Source organism: Crinia signifera, chromosome 1 (assembly GCF_055691185.1).
Source record: "Crinia signifera chromosome 1, ASM5569118v1, whole genome shotgun sequence".
In the NCBI taxonomy this organism is placed as follows: Eukaryota; Metazoa; Chordata; class Amphibia; order Anura; family Myobatrachidae; genus Crinia; species Crinia signifera.
The window spans coordinates 447,798,105-447,823,436 of record NC_139217.1 but is presented as its reverse complement, the minus strand read 5'-3'; the positions used below and the strand labels follow the sequence as shown (position 1 = coordinate 447,823,436).

At 44.8% G+C, this 25,332-nt stretch overlaps 1 protein-coding gene across 1 annotated transcript in view; it reads left to right on the top strand.

Moving 5' to 3' along the window:
- C7 (complement C7) overlaps window positions 1-25,213 on the top strand; it is a 59,815-nt gene extending 34,602 nt beyond the window's left edge. The window contains exons 11-18 of the mRNA XM_083154324.1: window positions 3,038-3,266; window positions 3,851-4,028; window positions 6,589-6,676; window positions 8,459-8,591; window positions 10,362-10,553; window positions 11,238-11,334; window positions 19,227-19,408; window positions 24,808-25,213. Of these exons, the coding sequence (XP_083010450.1) occupies window positions 3,038-3,266; window positions 3,851-4,028; window positions 6,589-6,676; window positions 8,459-8,591; window positions 10,362-10,553; window positions 11,238-11,334; window positions 19,227-19,408; window positions 24,808-24,980 (1,272 nt within the window). The 3' untranslated portion in view covers window positions 24,981-25,213. The remainder of the gene's footprint in view (window positions 1-3,037; window positions 3,267-3,850; window positions 4,029-6,588; window positions 6,677-8,458; window positions 8,592-10,361; window positions 10,554-11,237; window positions 11,335-19,226; window positions 19,409-24,807) is intronic.
- The last annotated feature ends 119 nt before the right edge of the window (window positions 25,214-25,332 follow it).

Below are 25,332 nucleotides of genomic sequence, written 5' to 3'. Positions count from 1 at the left end.
GGGGTGTGTTCTTGCTGGGAAGGGGCATGGCCACCCAATAGTACACCCAATTCAAATTATGCGACACAGTAGTGCAACTTTATTCACATTATATCATGCGATGGTGTCCCTTAATCATGTTACATCACACAGTAGTACCACTTTACCTTATATACATTACTCCTCACATTATTCACATTATACCCTTAGAAAAAAATCCTGAGAAAATATTGTATTTTAAGCACCTCCATGGACACACTGCAACCCAGCACAAAGCAGTGTGTGCTGGGCAGAGGAGAAGAGCTGCAGCTGCTGCTGTCACTTAAGGGGAGGGGGCCCGGGGCCCCCACTGGGCCCTTCCATCAGACTTTGGCCTGGGTAATTTGTACCCCCTACCCCTTTCTCTCGGCACCCCTGATAATACCACACAGTAATGCCCCTTACACATGACACACATTATTAATGTCCTTATAACCATAATGCCCCTAACACATTATGCCAACCTTTATTAATGCCCTTCATACACATAATGACACACATAATGCCCCTTACACATATGTTGCACATTATTAATGCCCTTATACACATGACACACATAATTCCCATTACTCATATGTTGCACATTATTAATGCCCTTATGCACATGACACACATAATGCCTGTTACACATATGTCACACATTACTAATGCATTTATACATAACACACCTAATGCCCTTTACACATATGCCGAACACTATTGCACAACCCACCTACCCGCAGACAGCACTCGCACAGCCGCTAACACTGTGACCTCTGCCTCTGCTTGGATACAGATGTTTCCTCATATATCTTGCCTCAATAGGCCATGCAGCTCCTGGCCAGTTCTGCTAACGTTGGGTGCATTTTTTGCTGAAAATTCATCTTATTTGCATTATTAGGAGCCTCCGATGATTAAAATGATATGCAGCATGCCTATATTCTGTGTGAGACTGTGGCTGTACCTGCACAGAATGCTATGTTACAGTGATATCCATGAATACACTATTTCATATGCAGATACTCACACACATTATATAGGCATGCTGCATATCATTTTAATCAACAGAAGCTGCTGATGCCCCTAGGCATTCCAAATGCCCTAGGCAATTGCCTAGTTTGCCTATGCCTAAGGCCGGCTCTGACTTACAGTCTGACCCTGGCCAGTATGATCGTGGGTGTACTTAAGTTGAGTAGAAGGGTAAAAGCTAGCGTTATCTTGGTTTAATTTCCATATAAATTATGTACAAGCTGGAAGAGACAGGGCTGCTTCAACCATCAACTTTTTCTGGTACTTGTGTATTATCACGGCGCCCAGGGCCGGTGCAAGGCACCGGAGCGCCCCAGGCGAGTCGGGCTGGGGGCGCCCCGGTGCCGGGGGGGGGGTGGGTGGTTGTGGGTGTGTGGGGTGGTACCTGTCCGACCGGCGCTGTCTATTTCAATCTGGCGGCGGAGGCAGCGGGGGTCCCTGCAGTCTATTAAAAATCACGAGCGCTATCCGCCGGGCTATGCGGAAGCGCTTCTAGTGTGAAAACACTGGCAGCACGCTGATTGGCTGAGATCAGCGTGCGCCGTGCTGCCAGAGTTTTCACACTAGAAGCGCTTCCGCATAGCCCGGCGGATAGCGCTCGTGATTTTTAATAGACTGCAGGGACCCCCGCTGCCTCCGCCGCCAGATTGAAATAGACAGCGCCGGTAGGACAGGTACCCGGGCGGCATTTTCCGCCCTCCAGTGGCCGGCGCCCTAGGCAAATGCCTAGGTTTGCCTAGTGGTGGCGCCGGCCCTGACGGCGCCCAATTAGCATACTTATGGCACCGTAGGCAAATCGCATCGCATCGTATGTGGTTTTTGTTTTGTTTACCCCTGGGCGGTGCGATCGCATGCGATTTAATAGGGTGCGATGCAATTTACTTTACTATACACTTATATGACATGCAATGAGATTTAGGCACCCCCCCACTATCCACGCCACCCCGAAGCATGGTGAGCGTCGCAAGCCCCGTGAGGGCTGGTGGAACGTGTCCCCCCGACCTTTTCATACCCCCACTATCCACGTTGGCGTGGAGTTGATTTCATATAGTGTGTTGAGCGCAGCTGTAATCGCTGCGCTTCGGGCTCGGTGGCTCGCTGCGCTGGCCACACTATATTGAATCAACTCCACGCCGATGTGGATAGTGTGGGTATCCAAAGCTCGGGAGGACGTGTTCCGTCATTTCGTGGTGGCGTGGATAGTGTGGGGGGGGGGGGTGGTGCCTAAATCTCATTGCATCTCATATAAGTGTATAGTAAAGTTAATTGCATTGTACCCTATAAAATCGCATGCAATCGCATACGATTTTGCGCTGCAATGCGATCGCATGCGATACAATGTGATCGCACCGCCCAGGGGTAAAAAAGAGCAGTGAATAAATTACATAGGAAAATCGGATCGCATTGCATGCAAAAACCGCATGCGATGCGATGCGATTTTCTTACGCAGAATCGCCCGCTAAGCAATTTGCTTAGTGGGCGCCGTGATGATACAAAAGTACCCTTTTTATTTTAAGTTCAAGGTGTCAGAAATAAAGCTAGCAATATAACCAGTTGATGTACTGTCGCTGGAAATCAATGCAGTTTTTTTTTTAAATTAAAGAACCCTATATTGATCCAAAGGGGGCGTAGGGCGTGATTTATTGATTTGTACCCCTTGCATAAGATCCAGGAATGCCTTTATGTTATCCCATTCTGCAAAGCTTTGTTATCCAAACAAAAAACATTAACGGCCAGATGTATCAAGCTTCAACAAGTGATAGAAGTGGAGAGTGATAAACAGCCAGCCAATCAGCTCCTACCTGACCTGTCACAGACTGTGTTTGAAAAATGACAGGTAGGAGCTGGTTGGCTGGTTGTTTGCCGCTCTCCACTTTATCACTTTTTGAAGCTTGATACATCCACAATATTATTGCAATGAATTGCCATTTTAAATAACTGTATTCATGGTGTAATGTAGGAGCAAATGATCCTTGTAATAATTTATTGTTCTGATTTGCTCTCTTTTCAGCTTGTTCCCCTATATGAGCTGGTAAAAGAGGTGCCATGTGCTTCAGTTAAAAGAATTTTCCTGAAGCGAGCCATTGAGGAGTACATAAGTGAGGATAACTCGTGCCGCTGTAGGCCGTGCAAGAACAAAGGCGTGCCTGCCGTAGAGGGATCAAAGTGCGTGTGCAACTGTAAGCTGAACACGTACGGCGCTGGGTGTGAACTCGGCTCTCTGGTAAATGATGATCCAGGTAAGATGTCACACTAGCTGCTTTTGTATGCATCCTATGCTATGACATAAAATAAACGTGCTTTAACACAAAGGACCTTATTCTGATTGACTTACAAGGCTGCGAAATTCGCAGCCTTGCGAGTGCATAAGACGCTGCCCGTAGTGCCGGCCACCCCCCCTCGCACGCGTGACCTACGCATGCCTGCGAATGGATGATTTTCATAATCCAGTGATGTCAGCTGCCCGCCCCCCGCACCCGCGTCACTGCCTCATTAGCATGAGAACGCCCGATTTTGATGCATCGAGCCTATAAATCGGATCAAAAGTCACATTTCTTATCTCTGATTCCAATCCAATGCGCGGTTCCTTGTTCAAAGCCAGAGATTGCTTAGCGAGCGGTTCTGAATCAGGCCCAGAACTCTGGTCTGGGCAGATCACATGACTTAAACATAGTGATGGGGATTTTTGGAGCACAGGGTTTCACCAATTCCCTTCCGCCTGCAGATATATATCTGAGGGTCCCAGAAAGTGTGTGACCCCCATTTTATGATGGTAAATTCATAAAAATGTGTCAGTTATTAATTGCCTTCCTTTTTATTTAAGGAGTTATCGATGGCAACTGGGGCTGCTGGTCCCCCTGGAATGCCTGTCGGGGAACCTCAGGAAGGAGGGTTCGGAGTCGCGTGTGTAATAACCCTGCACCTAGTGGCGGAGGCCTGAATTGCATTGGAGACTCCATAGAAAGCGTTTTGTGTGAACAGGATGAGCTGGAACATTTACGGTACGTTATCAATGCCTCTTTCCTCTACTTTGTGTACCCAAATTAACAGAAATGAGCTTTTCCTTCCTATGCTTACACCATCTTCACATGCCTATAGATGTCTTCGGTAAATGCGCACACTTGGCCTTATGGCTGCCTTCCCACACTCCAACGGTCTTATGACATCATTCACACTGAGTTGCCATCAATAACTCCTTAAATAAAAGGAAGACAATTAATCTCTCCATATATGGAACTAGACACGCCTGCTGGGAGGAGCATGACACACCCCCTCAATGGGCAAAATGCTACTACCAACTATATTTTCCCTGAAACTAGTTTTCAAAAGTAGGCAAGTAGCATTACAAGGACTCAGGGCGAAAGGTAGAGTATGCTGAGTTGCTAGAGATGTATTAAGGATTGGTGTTGCAGATAAGGGTATGTAATGTGAATTGGATTCTGCATGCCTCCCAACTTTATCAATAAGAGAATAGGGACACTCGCGCGACCTCGCCGCACGCCCAAAAGGGGGCGTGGTGTATGTAAATGAGGGTGCAATTTATGCAAATTAAGCTACCACCCATTTTCGGTCGCGAATGGATGCTGTGCGTCTATTCTGTCAGATTGGGGTGGGGGGGACTCCCAACTGCCCCCCCCCCCACAGCGGGACACTGCCGGCCGCGGGAGGGACGCCAAAAATCAGGATGTTCCCACGTTAAGCGGAACAGTTGGGAGGTATGATTCTGGAAGATACATTCACTTACAGAATGTACTTACAGAAGATACATTCACTAACAGAACATCATTAAATGTTAATATGGAATATTATCAGATCATGATTTTTGATTTTTAGAGTACAATATGCGTACTCTGATCCTGGCCACAAATGGCATAAAAAAATAAAAGCAAAAAAAATAAAATAAAATGAGCTGTAATAGATACATGTATTTATTAATATGATTACAGTTCTCTCAGACAAAGCCGGCAGCTGCCATGTGCTAATATTTGTTCTTTCCAAATGTCATGTTCTTGATGAAAGCTCACCTGTTCTGACAACTGTCATTGTCACTTTGTCACTGCCTTTCATAATCTGCAGAATAAGGCTGCTAGGTTATTACCAATGCATGTTAATGCAGATTTATACAAAGGTCACTTGTCCTGTCCCGGGAATCTCTGCCAATGGAACTGAATGCTCTATTCTTGTATATTATGTTACGTCCTAGAAGTATCAAAGTGTTTTCCATCATTGTGATCAGTAGAGGTTTATAGAACAGGATTTGTGAACCTGCAAGTAATGGCCCCAAACTAAAGGGTAGATTTATTAAGCTCGTGAAGTGATAAAGTGTCTGGTTTTTATCACCGGCCAATCAGCTCCTACCTGTGAAGTTACAGGCTTCATTTGAAAAAGGACAGGTAGGAGCTGATTGACCGGTGATAAAAACCAATCAGCTCCTACCTGTCATTTTTCAAATCAAGCCTGTAACTTCACAGGTAGGAGCTGATTGGCCTATGATAAAAACCAGACTCTTTATCACTTCACCGGGCTGAATAAATCTGCCCCTAACTAACTAATGGCTCCATACTAATAAAGAACCAAAAACTGTGGTTGTCATTAATTGAAGCAGTTTTGATGATTTTAAATGACTGGCTTGTACACAGAGACTGATTAAGATCACATGGGGTTGTATAATACTATGTGGCATGACTGTAGTGAATTTCTTTGAGCTACGTTAATATGGTGGCGTAGTGATGGCCATCGGTGCAGTCACCATCGATGGTTGCCATCGATAGCGATACTGCAACCAGCCATCAATAGTAACAAACTATGTGATGGATAACCATTGATAGTATTAGCTATTGATGGTCATCCATTTACTTTTACTGACTGGCATGTGGCATGATCAGAACATTTGGGCGGTGCTTAAGGGTTGTCGGGGCGGAGCTATGCTCAGTGTCTAGGCACCTTAAAAAAAAAACATTGGTTCTGCTGCGCCATCAATGGTGGGAAACCATCTGGTTCACTACCATCTATGGCAAAAGTATTCCACATTGGCCATAAACCATGGACTATGGTGGCGTGGCCAAGGATGTGGTCTTATTATAGTATGGCTAATGACCTGTGGTGAGTTTTCAGGTTACCATGTGCAACTTATAGTATGTTGTTACTACGTAACATTATCGGTGGCATACATGCTTTTGCAAACTGGGCATTACTGATGTTGTAATGGTTAGCATTACTGCCTCTCATCACTGAGGTCATGGGTTCAATTCCCACCATGCAAATAACTGTGTGGAGTTTGTATATTCTCCCCGTGCTTACGTGGGTTTCCTCTGGGTACTCCAGTTTCCTCCCACAATCCAAAAATATACTGGTAGGCTAATTGGCTTTCAGCGAATAATGAACTATCGTGTGTACATGTATATCTGTTTAGGACAGACTAGATAGGCCAAGTGGTTCGTATCTGTTGTCAAATTCTATGTTTCTAAATTAACTGCCAATAAGTATCATTTACTTTCATAATAGTGTTTGGTTCCATTTATTTTTCATTAATTACAATATATGGTTTTCATATCCCCGCAGCACTGTGAAACCTCACTGCTTCGATATCCAAATTTTACCTACAGAGTTCTGTCTTTCTCCTCCAGACCTGGAAAATGGATTTGTCCAGGTATAATGTTCACCTGCTCCTTGTGCTAGTGGCTGCACTGTCTGTCCCTTTTGCCATCATTTCCCTAAAGGTGGCCATACACACGCAGATTTATCTTCAGATCTGGCTTGTTGGAACAAAACCATGGTTATGGATGAGAGCAAATGACAGTTGACCATTTTGCTTGGAAATGCTGAAAAACTGCCACTCATCCATTACCAGGTTTTTGTTCCAACCAGCCAGATCTGAAGATAAATCTTACTAGTGTATGGGCACCTTAAAGTCGTTCTCTTCTGTGCTTTCCATTTTCACCAACCTCCAACCGTCACCCTTTCTAGGTCAGCCATTTTATTGGCTAAAAAATATTCTAGATACAATCAATACGACTTCAGTATATGCCCAATACAAAAATGGCAACCTCCCTATATTTGAACTCATATCACATCCAAGTATTCCATTTGGTAATTGGTGCTCATACAAGAATGGGGTGTGGCCACACATAGCGGGCATATGACTAATGTATCAAGCGCGCTGATCTGTTTCCATATCCACGGTGGTCTGTCATTGATTGATGTTGGATCTAGTTAGAAACACTGGGGTAAATTTACTAAGGTGGGAATTCTATTCAAGTTGGGATGTTGCTATGGGAAACCAAGCAGATTTGATCTATTATCTTCTAGAAAGTGCTAAATAAATAAGTAGAATCTGAAAGGTTGCTATGGGCAACATCCCCTCTTCAATATTCCTCCCATCTTAGTATATTTACCCCACTACCCCAAATAAATATGTATGGTTTTATGACTTTATGACTGTACGATGCACTGCTAAGTGTGAAGTAATGGAATGGAGTAGTGAGCCTGGTTGGTTGCCAATGGCAAGCAATCAGCACTGACGTAGCATGTATAATTTGCATACTATAAAATAATACACAGCAGCCGATTGGTTGCCATGGCACATTCTCCACTCTTATCATTACTTCATACATAAACCCCTGAGTCCTGGTTCTGATGTTCCTGCAACTTAGAATTTGGATTTTAAATCTGGATTTTAGATTTTTGATTGCAAAAATGACATGACTTTTATCAGTATTTTTCCCCCTGAATAATTGGATTTTTTTTTAAAGGGACCTAAAACTGAATCTGAAACAAACACTTAAGGGTGGATTTCCATAACCAAAACCAAAACACGATGATGAATCAAAACCAAACTCAAAACATGGGGGGGGGTCACTGACATCACGGAATCACACATTTCATTGAGTTTTACCCAAAGCCTGTCTTACATTTATATTAATATACACAGGGGCATAACAATAGCCCTGCAGACCCCGCTGTGGCGGGGAGGCACTGAGAAAGTGTGTGGTTCAGGGAGCTTTTGTTACGCCGCTGCCACCTGCCGCCTGCCACGTCTGTGGCCGGGACCCGCAGATTTACTTGTCTGCAGTCCCGGCTCTCCTGGCTCCTGCTGCACATGCTAATGAAAACTGACCATCAAAAAATGGCTGCCCTCATAGAGCAGAAAGTTTTTGAGGATGCAAGAGGAGAAGGCTTAAAAATGGTCTGCTATTAGGGGGAGCCATTTTGTGAGGGTCAGTTTTCATTACCAGGAGTTCGTGGAGCTCCGGGACCGCAGACAAGACGCGGCATGCGGAGGGGTAAGGTAGGGTTGGGGGGGGGGGGGGATTTAACTTTACTGGGGGGGCACTGATTAAATTTTTGGCAGGGTGGCGCAAATTTAGTAGTTATGCCACTGGCTATACATTAAGATGACCCATCATAATTCCTCAATTTCTTCTCCTACTAGGATGACGATTCCTCGTACTTTGTTGGCAAACGCATTGTGTATACCTGTACCAATGGCTACACTCTGGTGGGCAATCCTGTTGCTGAATGCAAAGAAGATCGTCAGTGGCATGCTGGAGACATGAAATGCCAACGTGAGTGCATAATTACAAATCATCACAGTAGTCAACATCCCAGCGACTGATGTATGACCTTGTGCTTGCATGATACTTAACACTTAACTTATCCTAAAATGAAGAAATGGAGACTTACAGTAGGTTTGGCAGAAAATGTGAGCTAAATTTTTTTTAAACATCTCTAAACTTGAATGCTTAATTAAATAAATAATAATAATAAATAATGGTGGCCAAGAAAGAACGGCTATGTTCAGATCACGCCCATAACTATCCTACCTAAACAACAGCCTAACAACACCTTCTAACTTGACTACTTACTGTCCGGGTGGTGTCGCCGTCCCCGACTGGTTGATCCAGCAGATGCATCTAGTCAATGAAGGTGAGCGCACCAAGAAACAACCGTGAACAATCAATCAACCCTTAAATATGGCCGTTCTTTCCAACTAAACAGCTAAACCCACCCACCACCACCACTAAAAAAAGGAGGAAGGGCGAGAAGATCCGGAAAAAGATACTGGATCCTCCTCTAACCAGATCCTATATTCCAGCTAATTCTGCCAACCCTGCATTGTTATTGGATGCCGAAGTGCTTCCCAAGGACATCCCCACTTCTCTCCTAGTCATTCCATTCTTTATATCATAAAATCATTGGCGGCTCCAGAGGAATGGCTGCAGCAGAGTCCAAAATTCAAATAGAGGATACACATCAACTGGCCGTGGGTCAGTTTGGAATGGAAGTCTGTGGCAGTTGCTCCCCCCCCCCCCCCCCCATTTGAATTTTGAACTGAGCTCCAGCCCCTGCTCTGGAGCCTTTACTGCATACAATGCAGTGCCACAGCAGTGGTTAATGACCCTCATTGACAAACACATGAATCTGGTATATAGGTTGAGTTCTCTGTCGGGAATTGGAGCAGTTACAGTCTGCGATTGATCTTATTCAGTGATAGTGCAAAATGTAATAAATGTTGATTAGACCGCTAATATAGGCCTGGCAGTTACATGCAGACACATGTTACACACACACACTGCTACAAGGAGAAGTATATACCCAACGTGTAGTAATTAATGGGGATAGCATTGCCTTTATTGACTGATAGAGACTCATGGGAAATAAGGATAAATTCTGGCTGCTTATCTCTCGGACACGTCTGATTCGCCGGGTGTGATGGTTTTAAATGTTTGTTGAAACAAATATCTCTGATGGTTGCTACACATAAGTGATCCAGACATAGGGGGGTACATTAACTAAGATGGGAGTTCTATTGAAGCTAGAATGTTGCCCGTAGCAACCAATCAGATTCTACCTATGATTCATTTAGCATCGTTTTAGTAAGGCAGATACTTATTGTAGGATATTGGCTGAGGGTGGACCTATCTTGAAAAAAACAAATATCTCTGTTTGAAACACATAGTATGATACTAAGATATACATACAGAGGGGCATGGGTCATTGGGTAGACAGCAAGTAGGTCGACAAGCATTAGGTCCACACCACTAGGTCGATATGCATTAAGGTTGACATAATTCAAGGTCAACATGCAGGAAATTCGACATGACTGAAGGTCGACATGGGTTAAATCGACAGGATCATTGGGTCGACACAAGCATTAGGTCAACATGGGGAAGGTTGACATTCAAAAGGTCGACATGGGGTTTTTGGTACTTGTTAAGCTGCGATCCTTGCAGTTGACTGAGTTGACCAGAATCAGCCCCTTGGTGTCATACACTTATGTTTATAAGTGCACTTCATACATCCAATGTTTTGTATGTTTAAATCTATTTCCTTAGGGTTGCTGTGTCCCAGGCCTGCTCTCGGAGAACACGTTCGCTATGTCCCAATGAAAACCTTTTACCAGATAGGGGACAAAATAAAACTATCTTGCTCATCTGACCTGGAATTAAGTGGCTCAGCCCAGGCGCAGTGCACATCCAGCCTTACTTGGAATCCTAATGTAAATAACATCCAATGTACAAAGAACAGTAAGTACAGCAGTCCTCTATGCGCTATCCTCGTGTCATGTGACTTAAGAGCCCCATACATCAGCAATTAATTGTGACAATTTTCAGATATGGAGATGATTGCCACAATTAATTTTAGATGTGTGGGCTCCCCCTTTTGGCAATCCCAATCAAAATCGCCAATCGATTGCTCAATCAGGTTTTTATTTTTCATCTATTTACATTATGAACAGCAATCGATTGGGCAATTTCCAGATATGAAGATGCAATCTTTAGATGGAAAAATCTGCCGATCACTGAAATAAATCTGTAATGTGTGGGCAAAGTCATATAGATTGTAAAATCCATTTATCTGGCCAAAAAATCCCTGTATCTGGAAATCCATAAATTGTGATTGCTGATGTATGGGGCCCATTAGGCTGCATAGATTATTAATGTCACAAAAATAAACTGTGATCACTCAGGTGAACTTTTATTTATATATATATATATATATATATATATATATATATATATATATTACACAAGCTTTATAAACGTATGTCCTGTAAATACCATCTGAATAAGAAATGTAACAGAGAGAGTTGGATTTGCAGTGTAAAAAAGAAAACAGCCAGTATTTACCCTGCACAGAAACAAAATGACTCACAGATATTGCGCACGTGAAGTATACTTTTTAACAGTAATATTTCTACAATATTGCAGCTGTGACTCCCACTCCAAAGGTGGAGGTTCCCAAATGCAAACCGTGGGAAAAGCTGGAGGATTCTCAGTGTGCCTGCAAAATGCCATATGAATGCGGGTAATGTGTATGTTTATATATCTCTCTATATACTGTATATATATTACAGATGTCAGGGTTGCCTACCCTCCCGCATTGGCCGGGAGGGTCCCGCAAATCTGGTACCCCCCTTGTCCCCCTGGAAAGGTAGGCGAACCTCCCGGATTCCACCGGGCCCACCCACTCATCGCCTCATCCCATCCCATCCCATAATAATCGCATACAGTATGCACTAGCATATGCATTAACCCCCCCCCCCCCCCCATTGCCAGCATTTGCCGGGTACCGCTTTGTTAATAATCGCATATTTATTTATTTATTATTTATTTATTAACAGTTTCTTATATAGCAAAGCATATTCCGTTGCACTTTACAAAGGCGACAGTGATACAACAAACTGGGTATTTACAGACAGTCAAAGGTATGAGGGCCCTGCTCGCAAGCTTTACAATCTATAGGGAACACACAAGGATAGATATTCTTTATTGCATAAAGTCCACCAGAATGCAAAGGTTCCTGGTGTGCTGTAAGATACGGTGACGCAGCAGTTTGGCCGTATGCGATTATTAACACAAGGACAGTTCTTCTACCTACCCTGCTGCATTCCTTTGTGTCATCTGCAAAAAGGCATACTTTCCCTGCAGTACCGTTTGCAATGTCATCAACAAAGATATTTGAGCGCTGGTCAGATCCCTGGGGTACTCCACTGGTAACATTTCCCTCCTGTGTGAATACGTTCCATTTACTACAAAGTAAAGGACATTAAATGAGAGCTAATTGTTTTATTCAATTTATGCAACAAAAGGGTATAATAACAGTGATTTAAATAAACTACAATGTCTATAAACTCATTGATGATTACTGGAACGTTTGGAACTACAAAGGAGCTTCACCACAAGCCCCAGATGAAAGGAATCACACAAGGGGATAAGGCAGACCGGGAGCATTTCCCTTTAAAAACCAAATCAACTTATTTATGATGAAATAATTATAATGTAATTTGTTATGATTACATTTTATATTACTGACAAATCTTAGCCTTTCCTCCTTTAGGCAAGTATTAAGTGTAATATAAATTGTCAGAGTTTTTTCCCATGGAAGACAGACTCTGCGACGCGCATACAGACTACAGTACATACATCTGCAGCCTCTCTCATGCTTTCAGGGGTTAAACTGTGTGTGTGTGTGGGGGGGGTGGGGGGGTGGTGGGGGGGGGGTGGAACGGAGTTCAGGTACCTTTCTTATTGCCTGCACGCTCATAAATAACTTTACCAGTGACCAAAACGGTATCCGGACTATTTGTAGACAACAAGTAGATAGACAGCCATTAGGTCGACACCATTAGGTCGACAACTCAATAGGTTGACATGCTTTTAGGTCAACATACCATTAGGTCGACATGTCATTAGGTCGACATACCATTAGGTCGACATGTCATTAGGTCGACATGTCATTAGGTCGACACTGCCATTAGGTCGACAGTGTCTAGGTCGACAGTCAAAAGGTCGACATGGTTTTTTTCACTGTTTTCTGAGCCGACATGTGCCGACAAGTGGTATTTCATGCCCTACTATCCACTAGGGCGTGGCGGGAGAATAAAATAGTGTGCCGAGCGCAGCGAGGCACCGTGCCCGAAGCATTGCGAGCGATGCGAGGGGCTGCGGTTCACTTCAAACTGTGTCCATGTCGACTGTGTCAACATTTCGGCCAAAAAACAGTGAAAAAAACCATGTCGACCTTTTGACTGTCGACCTTTTGACTGTCGACCTAATGGCAGTGTCGACCTAATGACATGTCGACCTAATGACATGTGGACCTAATGACATGTCGACCTAATGGTATGTCGACCTAAAAGCATGTCGACCTATTGAGTTGTCGAACTAATGGTGTCAACCTAATGGCTGTCTATCTACTTGTTGTCTACAAATGGTCCCACATCCGACCAAAACATGAATTGTGAACATTATTCAGGTTGGCTCGCTAGGCAGAGTATATTCACTTCCTAGCGAGCACCTTAACGACGCCCGGCCACATGGCCGCCACCCCCCCCCCCCCCCCCCAAATTCAGTTAGTTGATTTGATTACTTTAAGTTACTAATTGTAGATTTTCAATCAAAATTATTGAAATTATAGTTTTTGAACTGGGATCAATGGTGTGTGATTAACGCTTTTTTCTACAGTATCATATTGACAATTTTATTGATCTGGGCACTTAAATTAATTGTCTGGGGCCCCAGAGACCTTAATCCAGGCCTCGCCCATATTTTGATACATCAATAATACCCTTTTCACATTGCAAAAACCTGCTTTCAACCCGTTTTTCTAAACGTGTCTTAAAACTGGTCAAAAGCCAGTTAAACCCCTTTCATATTGCATGATGTAAAGGTATATTGCAGTTTAAATACCGTTTTGTACCTTTCAGATTCAACCCGTTTCACCCATAGAAAGCCATACAATGTCATTTTAAATGTTTTTTTTCCTGCTTGTGGGCGGGGATCAAGTGTGGTTATCATTTATAGCAAATACCGTTTCTGAGCTGTTCACACTGCAGGTGAAACGGCTCCGAACCGTGTAGGATCCTCCTTTTAACACGTGTCAAAATGCCGGTTTTCTGTAACCGGTAAATTGACAATGTAGCTTTCACATTGCTGCTGGAAACGTTTTAAAGTACTAAAAAAACGGCAATATACCGTGTTACAGCTGCAATGTGAAAGGGGTATCAGGGGCCCATTTATGATTTATCACATTTACAATGCGATCTGGGCGGAATATTACATGTAATGTAAAAATCATCAAGACGTATCATCCCACAAGCGCAGGGACAGAGCTCAGAAAAGAGCCCATCTCTGCGATGTGCTGAGCCCGGTGCCGGGGGTCTGTGCATGCGCGGTTAGTGCTGACCCCCCACTGACCGCATTGCCCTGGCAGCAGTGCGGTATGTAGCACATAGGCTACAATGGACTACCTCCATCTTAGAATGGCGGTAGCCAAGGGATGCGAAGCGCTGCTGCCCGATGTTGATACATCGGCAACTTTGCATTCCCCAGGAGGGATCGCAGCAGGGACCGGAGATTCATGCTGCGGTCTATTCTACATACATTCCAGTGATACTTAATATTTGTGGTTAGCTCATAGCTGCCTCCCCTCCTGCATTCTGCAGGAGACCCCCTGACATAGCAGCAATCTCCCTCTCTCCCTCATTAGTCTAGCAATCTCCCTCATGTCACCTAGCCCACATTACACTGTTACATTTTTGGGAGAAAAGGAATGAGAGATAGATATATTTACATTGAATCATCAGCACCATTTCCCAGCACTTTACCAAGTATAGTAGCTCTTACTAACTGCTTTGGGGCTCATCTACATGTGGATATAAGTAATTTTACAAGATTCCCCTCAGATGTAGCAGTACACACCCACGCTTCTAGGTGCCACGTTCTCAATTTCCATATAAGGAACTAGACACGCCCTTTGGGAGGAGCATAACACGCCCCCTCAATGGGGCGCTTTGCTAAATTCTATTACCAACTATAATCTCCCTGAACTGGACCAGATATGAGAATAGTCACAATAACAATTCAGAATAAAAATATATCTTGTAAAAAAAAAAAAAATGTAAATACACTATAATTTTATCATACAAAACACTACAGGGAGCAATGTGTACTTGCAGGTTATATTCAGATAAGAAGAACGGAGTGCCTGCATAGGCATGTAGAGGGTTAAACATCCCTCAGCTGCGTGTCATACAGGCATGTGACTTGGGGATCCTATGGGAAAGGGAGGTTTGGCCAGAGGAAAAGGAATATAGGAGCAGGAAGGGGAGGAGGCTTCCTCTTCTTCCTGCGGAATTTCCCGCCCGCCCTCCCTGTTGGGTTTGGGTGGAGGTAGTGGTTTGTTTTAATCGCGTTAGCTGATAGGCGGGAAAGAACGGCAGTTTTGAATAAATTAGTTAGATATCAGTTATTGAGTTTACGTACATGGCTTGTTTTCGGTGCACTCACCTCTCATTGATTTAGGCCTGTTGCTGTAACACCCGTGTCGGGGTCAGCGACCTCACCCGGAGGGGTGGGTAGTCAAGGGGACAAGGTTGAGTTGGATACCGCTTGTTATGAGTTTAGGCCAGTTACGTTGGTAGTTGGGGTGGAGTTTAGTTAATAGCCGTTCTTTCTTGGCCACCATTAATTAATTAATCAATTAATAAAACAATAAAAATTAATTAAAAATCTACAAAAATAAATCAGTTAACAAGTTCTGCCAAACCTAAGTCTCCGAGTCATTATTTCAGGTATTAGATTAAGGAAATGTTTAAATGTTAAAGGGATACATGTTGGAAAAGGACATGTAAGATGATGGGATGTTTAATACAAATTTATTTTATAACATACAGTAAATAAAATCGCAATTAGTGGTACACCATCTCACAATTCATTAGCAGGAAAAAAAACCTTTAAAATCGACATGTGCGTGAAAAAAAGGGAAAAAAGCAGCAGAAACTGATGTAATGCATCTAGGATCTTGTTCAGGAGCAAAAGATTTTGTGCTCTGATCAACCAATATCTGGTACTTTGTGCATGCGCAGGGCCTGTTCTGCGTGTGTGCAAAAGGGTCCTGCGACACAGGATGCAGAGACAGCATGAGACTGTCAATGATTGACAGCATCCTCAGTCCAAACACCTGGTTGAGATCAATACTTGCAGTCTCTTGTTAATACAACAATTAAATCCAGTCTGCAAGCCCAAGCTCTATGTCAGTAGACAATTCCTACTAGTCAAATAGGATGATCCAATACAGGTCAAATATAAATCGCCTCCTCACTACAATTAGGTCTAAATTAGGCCCTTATTCTGGTGCCTCAAATCATACTGTCCTACTTCTCACTTCTCTCCGGGAGAAACCCCAGAGAGAAACTACTCTGAGGGTCTTCCAAGGCGGTGGTGGGGGGTAGGGGGGTGGAGAGCTTGACATCATCAAGCAGGGGTGGGGCTTAAATTATGCAATTTAGCCCTGCCTTCTCCCTGGCTACAGCCGAAGCAGCCCATAGAACCTGGGGCATGCGCTTCGCAGTACCAAGACTGATACTGCACATGCGCCAGTTCCGGTGCCTGTTATCTGCATCGTACAGGCTCCGGAGCCGCAGAGGAGAGAGGGAGCAGCAGGTGAACGACGACGGCCGGTACCGACATCGCGGCCAGCAGCAGCCCCATCCTACATGGCATAAATAGCATGAACTAGGATGAATGCATAACTTAGTGCTGCCTGTTTTTATATTCTATTAAGTGATGATATGGATTTTTCAGTGAAGGTTTCCCAGAGGAAACATTATGTTATTTAGCGTATGCAATTAAGTGAATACAAAATGTATATATCAACTGCCGGGCTTAGAACAGCCTTGTAATCCTCAGTTATATGTGGAGATCAATACGTTTCTTGCACCAGCGTATGCAGCGAGCAGTGATTACTAATTTGTTAGAGAATACATTGACTGCAAAGTTATATGAAGGAGCTGGAATCTCTCTCTCTAAATGCAGTTTAATACGTCCATTAAGGAGATAATCTTCCGCCTCTCACGGGACTACATATCATGTATCAATGAAAACATAAACGTTCAGGCCAGTTTTAAAAATGGTTGCAGGTGCCCCTCCATAAGATTGCAAATTGGCATTGTGGCAAAAATCACAGACACGGGATAAAGTTGGTTTCTTTATTGGTAGCAGGTTGACAGTATACGGGTCTGACAGCTTGGCAAATCACAGCTTACAGCATGGCAGGTTTTCCAGCAGGCAAAATGCAGTACACACTCCCAACGGTCCCTAGCGTAGTCCACACACCCCAAGCCTATTGCCTAGTTATTAACTGGCATTGGGGGAACTCTGACCCTCTGCTCTAAATAGACATTTTACAGGAAATCGCAGGTGATGTTAATTAGCCAAACCATGATTCCAGCAGATCTTTAGGAAAACCTGGACTGGACCTAATCAGTCCTGCTGCTGTTGCTGCTTTAAGTCCTGGTCCTGTTTTTCCACATTCACTTCATGCGGAGCTATGCTGTCCCTGGCACAGCATATAGACATGGGTAGCGGCAGCACATGCATTGGCTCTGCATCTGCGTGCTGATGAATAAATATAGACTATGAGCCTGAAGCCTGGCTGTGACCTTGCAGCTGCATGGGACCATTGATTCATTGGTGGGAGTAGCAGTCACCACTGTGATTCTGAAATGTCAGTCATCAATGCATACGCCCACCTCTGTATAGCCCACAGCTTCTGTCTACACCCCCACAGCACACTTATCCAATGGCATAACTAGAAATATTGCACTTCCTGTCATTACCAGCAGATTCATGCTCATTGCCAGGAGTTATATGCTCGTTGACAGGGGTTTCATACTCATTGCCAGTGTTACATACTCGTTGCCAGGGGTTACATGCTTTCAGGCATGCAAGCGTTCCCGGTATCCGGCACTTCTAAGGTAGAGCTATACACACTGTGCTTCCCTGATAGACGCTAGAGGTTCTGTAGGAGCTCTTGCATCAGTTTCCTCCAAGGCGGTGGCCATTTTTGGAGGGCTATTATCAGCACAGTCCATGCTGACAGCCAGACCATGCGGGATCTCACTCTGTCTGGGCGGAGGCTATCTGATCGCAGTCCTCTGCAAATTCACACAACCGCAATCAGGTCTGAATCAGGCCCTTAGTACATAGGCTCCCAAGTCTGTGCCTTAACCATTTGTCATTGTTGAATGGCCCAGCGGGCACTCGGTTGCAACCATTTAAAGATCCAGATGTGCAACAAACTGGCAAGCTATCAAATATTCCCATCATGCAGTTCTCCATCATCCAACGCTTTTATCAATGGCTTATTATTGGTAATAGATGCGCGGTTTCATGAGGACCTTATTTCATACCCAATGATCCAGCTTTATCACAGATTGCGTCTGAACAGATGGTAATCTGTAAGTTCTCCCAAGCAGGGTACTCTCTACACTTTGTGTCACGACTTTGCCTCCTTTGTGACCCCCCCACCTCTGAAGACCCCCATACACCAGAACACAAGCGTACAAATTTTGAGGGGTTGGAAGACTGCACACAATCGTGCAATGATTGGTCCCGCGGGTCAAATGGTTGGTCCTATGATCATCAGTCGTGATTGGGACCAGATTGAATGTGCTTTTAAGCACATGTACTCAATTGTCCGCCGTCTTTCCCCGCACTCCTCTGCCCGCCGCCTTCCACCGCACTCCTCGTCATATTTGACCTCTAGCATCTGACGGGGAACACAGCTATATGCTTGCACTACCGGGTAACGCTGCAGCGCTGTGCTCCCTTTTCAGGGGGGGGTGACAACCAGCACAGGGCTAGACCTCTCCGACCACCGGGTTCCTCCCACAATGTGCCCGCAATATTTTGCGGGGGCATCTCTTAAGTGCAAGCACTTTGCTACACAGAGAAGCGCTCATACATTACCGGCTTCTCCCTGACTGTGCAGCCTAGTTGTAAAGCCTCCCATGTTTCTGGTTGCAGCGGCAGCTACATGTGATGTCACATAGCTGCCAGGGGCCCCTTTTCTGAGCGGTCCGGGCATTACTGCGTTATTTGGGTCACTCCCCAAAAAAGGGTCAGTTGCCGCCTACCACCGTGTACGTGTGTGTGTGTGCATGCATAGAATTCGGGAAATGGCGATTTCCGCACTTCTACTAATGGGTCTGAATCAGGCCTCCAAATCAGAGACCAAGTGGATGTTAAAGTACTGTATGAAGACGTTTTAAAAATGAATAAAAAATTGGCATGTCAACATTTTGTTTGCGCCAATCTTTTTTGGCAATTTGACCTTTTGGTGTCGACCTAATATACCAATTTTACACATAGAACACAATGATGAATCACGCACTAACAATTCCTATTTCATTTCAGCTCCTCGCTGCCAGTATGTGCCATAGATAAAAAGGGCAAAAATGTTGCCCTCTCAGTCTGCAAACTTCATGCCCTCGAATGCGCAGGGTGGCAATACACCGTGACTGTAGATGCAAACTGCAAATTCCCGGTCTCGGCAGGAAGGTCATGTGACGCATGCCACCTATGGGAAACCTGCTCAGGTAAGGGTCTCTGCTGATTGCTCAGTACTAGTAGATGCACAGACAAAGAGAATTGATTGGAAAAGTAGAACGTGCAAGTTAGGGAAATGGAACTGGCATATATCAGGGTAAGAAATAAGAACTGGTTCAGCGGCGCGGCTCAGGTAGGTAATCTAAGAAGCTAAATGAAGCTCGCCATGGATGTGTTCATGATTGATTCCATGCTGCGCTCATAGGGAATGGACATTGACATTATCTGACCATGCTCCTCCCCTGTGTACTTTGAATTTGCATAATGATAAGAAAAGCCAAGGGACGCTCCGGGGCGCACTTCCGCTGTGCTGCCTGCGCTGTGCTCAGTGCGCTGAACAAGGCAGGTCCCAGAGCGCAGCCTTCTTCAACTCAGGACACCGGTGGCCAATTAAAATGCTGCACTGGCTTTTGAGCCAATCAGAGCTCGCATACCATTAGACAATTAGAGCGGCTGCTGGTACGCAAGCTCTGATTAGCTCACCAGCCGGTGCTGGGTTTTAATTGGCTGCCGGCATCCTTAATTTGAAGATGCCTGTGCTCTGGGACCTACCTTGTTCAGTGCACTGAGCACAGCGCAAGCAGCACAGAGGAAGAGGGGATGGGGGAGCAGGAGCCGGGGGCAGTATTTGAAGTGAGAAGGGGGGAGGGCCCGGACTGGAAATCAGTCCCAGGCCCCAAAATTCCTAATGGCATCCCTGCTAAGTGCTGGTAATATTACTGAGGAACAAGGGAGCTTCCATGTTATGGACTGAATAACTATTCAATAGAATGAATGCTCCACTAAGAACTATCAAGTCTATCAACTCACTAGAAACTAACAAGCCCATTCACAAGGACCTTTAATAGCTACTCTATCAATTCAATACAAACTTATGAGCCATTAATTCACTAAGAAATAGCGAAATAGGAAGATCAGTGGAGCTGAGAGGAGCTGTGCTCTGCGGCGCCATCTACATGCAGGCAGCAGCTCCACAGCTTCATATACACAGCTGCCCCAGCAGGGAGGGGATAGGAGACAGAAGCTGCATCTGGCAGGAATGGAGAGAGGCAGCACAGCACCCTCTACAGTTTATGGCTCCTGGAGCTCGTGTTCCACTGGAACTAACCTCCCTATGCCCCTGATCCAAATATGTTATAATTATTTCAGCCACAATGACTGGTTTTGCCTTTTACATTGACCATACATAATTTGAATTGGCCCTGGTCCACCAATCCAAGGCACCCCTGCAAGTGTCCTGAGGCACCCCAGGGTGCCTAGGCACACAATTTGGGTGGCAGTGGTGGGGGGAGTGATAGGCAAAAAAGATATAAGCAGTTAGGGGAGGTCATGGGCATAAGGTACATGAAGGGTATGTGGAAATGATACACATAAAGTACATGCGCTGTTCCCATTTCAAATATGGGGGACACCAATACACTTTCTGGCAGAGAGCACCAGTACTGTGGGCATTATATTTATAAGTGGCACTACTACTGTGGGCATTATATGTATAAGTTGCACTACTATTGTAGGCATTATGTGTAAGGGGCAATAGTACTGTGGGTATAATATGGATATCTGGCACTACTATGGACATTATGTGTATAAGTGGCACTACTACTATGGGCATTATGTGTATGAGATACTATTACTGTGGGCAGTATGTGTATAAGTGTCACTACTTCTGTGGGCCACATTTATAAGGGATACTATTACTGTGGACTTTATGTGTATAAGGGGCACTAATACTGTGGACATTATCAGTTGCACTACTATTGTAGGCATTATGTGTAAGGGGCACTACTACTGTCTGCAATATCTGGATATCCGGCACTACTACTGGGCATTATGTGGATAAGCGGCACTACTATTGTAGGCATTATGTGTAAGGGACACTAATACTGTGGGCATTATATGTATAAGTGGCACTAATGCTGTGGGGATAATGTGTATAAGTTGCACTACTATTGTAGGCATTATGTGTAAAGGGCACTACTACTGTGGGCATAATATGGATATCTGCCACTTCTGGGCATTATGTGGATATGCAGCACTACTACTATGGGCATTATGTGTAAGAGACACTACTGCTGTGGGCATTATGTGTATAAGCGGCATTACTACTGTGGGCATTATGTGTAAGGGGCACTACTGTTCTGGGCACTGTCTATAGGGGGCAGTTCTACTGTGGAAATTGTTTATAGGAACACTCTGTGTGGTGCAGTGTGAATAAGGGACACTACTATGTGGTGTAATGTGAATCCAGGGCACCATGGTTGGTGTAATGTGAATTATATTGTGTCACCATGTAGCATAATTTAAAATGTGGGTACTATTCTGTGGTCATGCACCTTCATTGTGATTGGGGTATCTACATATAGAAGTAGGTGGGCACAGCGGTAGAGACAGAAAATGATCATTTAATGGGTCCATTAGTATTCTTTGTAATATAACATAGTACGTGTTTCAGTTTTAAATTTTCATTAAATATTAAAAATTAGGCACTCAGCCATCAATACGATTTAAAAAGCTTGATACATATTCTGCAATTTGTTCTTGGTCCATTTAAAGCAGATTCCAACATATGTTAAATGAATAAGAGACACATAAATGAGAGACTACTTGTCACAAGAAGTGCTTTGTATGATTATAAATCCCCAAAGAAATTCTGCTATTCAACAGAATGGTGACAAGCAGAAAGTAATTATGGAAAAGAGGCCTACATTTAATAAATTGCAATATTTAAATGAGCTCACTCCAGTTAATCACTGCCATTCACCATCACATATTCCATAGATTAATCCCTTTTCTGCCGTGTGCATCATATTCACAGCGTACTGTACTCTGCTTCATCATTGCAGAACAATGACCAAAAGGCTATGGTACTGAATATCCACAATGCCAAACAGCTTATCATATACTTGTCTTTATATTACATATAAAACGTTACTATTAATATTTTGCTGTGAATAATTAAAAGTAAAGTGTTAAAAGAAGGTTTATATAAATATAAAATTTTACACAAACTTGGATAAACAGCGGTGAATACGTACACACGGAACAGCTCTTCCCATAAGGGGATAGATACGGATGACCGGCAGTCAGAATACCGACACCGGTATCCCATAGGAGCGAATCCCTTCAGGGGTCAGGTAAAGATACATAACCTCCCCCTGCCCCCCAGCCATCCCTTCCTGCAGCCTAACCCTAACCCATCCCCCTGAAACCTGACCCTAACCCTCCCTGCTATTGCCTAACCCCAACCTCGTACTCCGCTTTCTAAACCTATCTCTCTCTCCCCGCAGCATAACCCTTTCCCTTCCCGCAGCCTAGGGTTAGCATGCTAGGAGAGTTAGGTCGCTAAGAGAGTTAGGCCGCTAGAAGAGTTAGGGTTAGACCTCTAGGAGAGTTAGGCTGCTAGAAGAGTTAGGGTTAGACCGCTAGAAGAGTTAGGGTTAGGTTGCCAGGAGAGTTAGGCCGCTAGAAGAGTTAGGGTATGGTTGCTAGGAGAGTTAGGCCGCTAGAAGAGTTAGGGTTAGGTCGCTAGGAGAGTTAGGTAACTAGGAGAGTTAGGGTTAGGCCTCTAGTAGAGTCAGGCCGCTAGAAGAGTTAGGGTTAGGTCGCTAGGAGAGTTAGGGTTAGGTCGCTAGGAGAGTCAGGCCGCTAGAAGAGTTAGGGTTAGGTCGCTAGGAGAGTTAGGCCGCTAGAAGAGTTAGGGTTAGGTCGCTAGGAGAGTTAGGTTTAGGTCGCTAGGAGAGTTAGGGTTAGGCCGCTAGAAGAGTTAGGGTTAGGTCGCTAGGAGAGTTAGGGTTAGGCCGCTAGAAGAGTTAGGGTTAGGTCGCTAGGAGAGTCAGGCCGCTAGAAGAGTTAGGGTTAGGTCGCTAGGAGAGTTAGGCCGCTAGAAGAGTTAGGGTTAGGTCGCTAGGAGAGTTAGGGTTAGGTCGCTAGGAGAGTCAGGCCGCTAGAAGAGTTAGGGTTAGGTCGCTAGGAGAGTTAGGTCGCTAGAAGAGTTAGGGTTAGGTCGCTAGGAGAGTTAGGGTTAGGTCGCTAGGAGAGTTAGGGTTAGGCCGCTAGAAGAGTTAGGGTTAGGTCGCTAGGAGAGTCAGGGTTAGGCCGCTAGAAGAGTTAGGGTTAGGTCGCTAGGAGAGTCAGGCCGCTAGAAGAGTTGGGGTTAGGTCGCTAGGAGAGTTAGGCCGCTAGAAGAGTTAGGGTTAGGTCGCTAGGAGAGTTAGGGTTAGGTCGCTAGGAGAGTCAGGCCGCTAGAAGAGTTAGGGTTAGGTCGCTAGGAGAGTTAGGCCGCTAGAAGAGTTAGGGTTAGGTCGCTAGGAGAGTTAGGCCGCTAGAAGAGTTAGGGTTAGGTCACTAGGAGAGTTAGGGTTAGGTCGCTAGGAGAGTTAGGGTTAGGTCGCTAGGAGAGTCAGGCCGCTAGAAGAGTTAGGGTTAGGTCACTAGGAGAGTTAGGCCGCTAGAAGAGTTAGGGTTAGGTCGCTAGGAGAGTTAGGCCGCTAGAAGAGTTAGGGTTAGGTCGCTAGGAGAGTTAGGGTTAGGTCGCTAGGAGAGTCAGGCCGCTAGAAGAGTTAGGGTTAGGTCGCTAGGAGAGTTAGGGTTAGGTCGCTAGGAGAGTCAGGCCGCTAGAAGAGTTAGGGTTAGGTCGCTAGGAGAGTTAGGCCGCTAGAAGAGTTAGGGTTAGGTCGCTAGGAGAGTTAGGCCGCTAGAAGAGTTAGGGTTAGGTCGCTAGGAGAGTTAGGGTTAGGTCGCTAGGAGAGTCAGGCCGCTAGAAGAGTTAGGGTTAGGTCGCTAGGAGAGTTAGGGTTAGGTCGCTAGGAGAGTCAGGCCGCTAGAAGAGTTAGGGTTAGGTCGCTAGGAGAGTTAGGCCGCTAGAAGAGTTAGGGTTAGGTCGCTAGGAGAGTTAGGCCGCTAGAAGAGTTAGGGTTAGGTCGCTAGGAGAGTTAGGGTTAGGTCGCTAGGAGAGTTAGGGTTAGACCGCTAGAAGAGTTAGGTGGCTAGGATAGCTAGAGATCAGCTGTTAGGATAGCTAGGGTTAGGCCGGGATGAGGGTTAGGCTCAGCAATACAAACCATCACAATTGACATCTGTGCGTACTGTCCATTGACTTTCTGGTAATGTTTGACATGCATCATGTTAATGCCGACACTGTGAATGTTGACATTCAGAACCAAGTTGACCACCAATCCTTGTAAAAATGATGAACGTTGACATTCAGAACATGTTGAGATCCAGGTGCTGACATTCTGCATGTGGACATACTGTATGGGTATTCTGAACCTTGAAACAATGTACCGCAGCCAAATGCAAGATTGTGCTTTCAGCATTACTGATCACATGATAATACACTGTACGGTAGCTGGCTGCTGCAATGCTAACCCAATGCCATCTCTGTGTCCAGGTGACACCAACACATGTGTCTGCAGGAAAGTCGGGACCTGTGAAGACCAAGGGATCAGCATTTGTGTCCTGGTGAATGGCAGGCAGCAAAACCTGAGTGAATGCGAGGCTGGAATCGAGAAATGCCAGGGGAAGAATGTGGCGATTGTCAGTAAGAGTCCCTGCGACGTCTAGAGACATCACAGCGCTGCACTGATCTGCTCTTGTCCTGCTCGAGAACACGTCAACCTCACTCAGCGTATCAGCCGCTCTACGGCTCCTTCATGGCCAGAATGCCACCGAGATGTATTACTGTGTGTACAAAAAGCCACATCAACGTCAGGATGTCAGGTCATGTGTTTGTCTTCTGGAATGCAGACAGATGTAGGTTTGCACCAGCTAAAAATAAAAGCGCTTTTGTATAATCATTTCTCTCTTAGAACAATGAACTATGGTGCTACAGGGGACCTGTCACATATACACAGTGCTATACTCTCACCCAAAAATAAGCTTTACACAGTCCAAGAGATGTAAATGGGATGCTGGG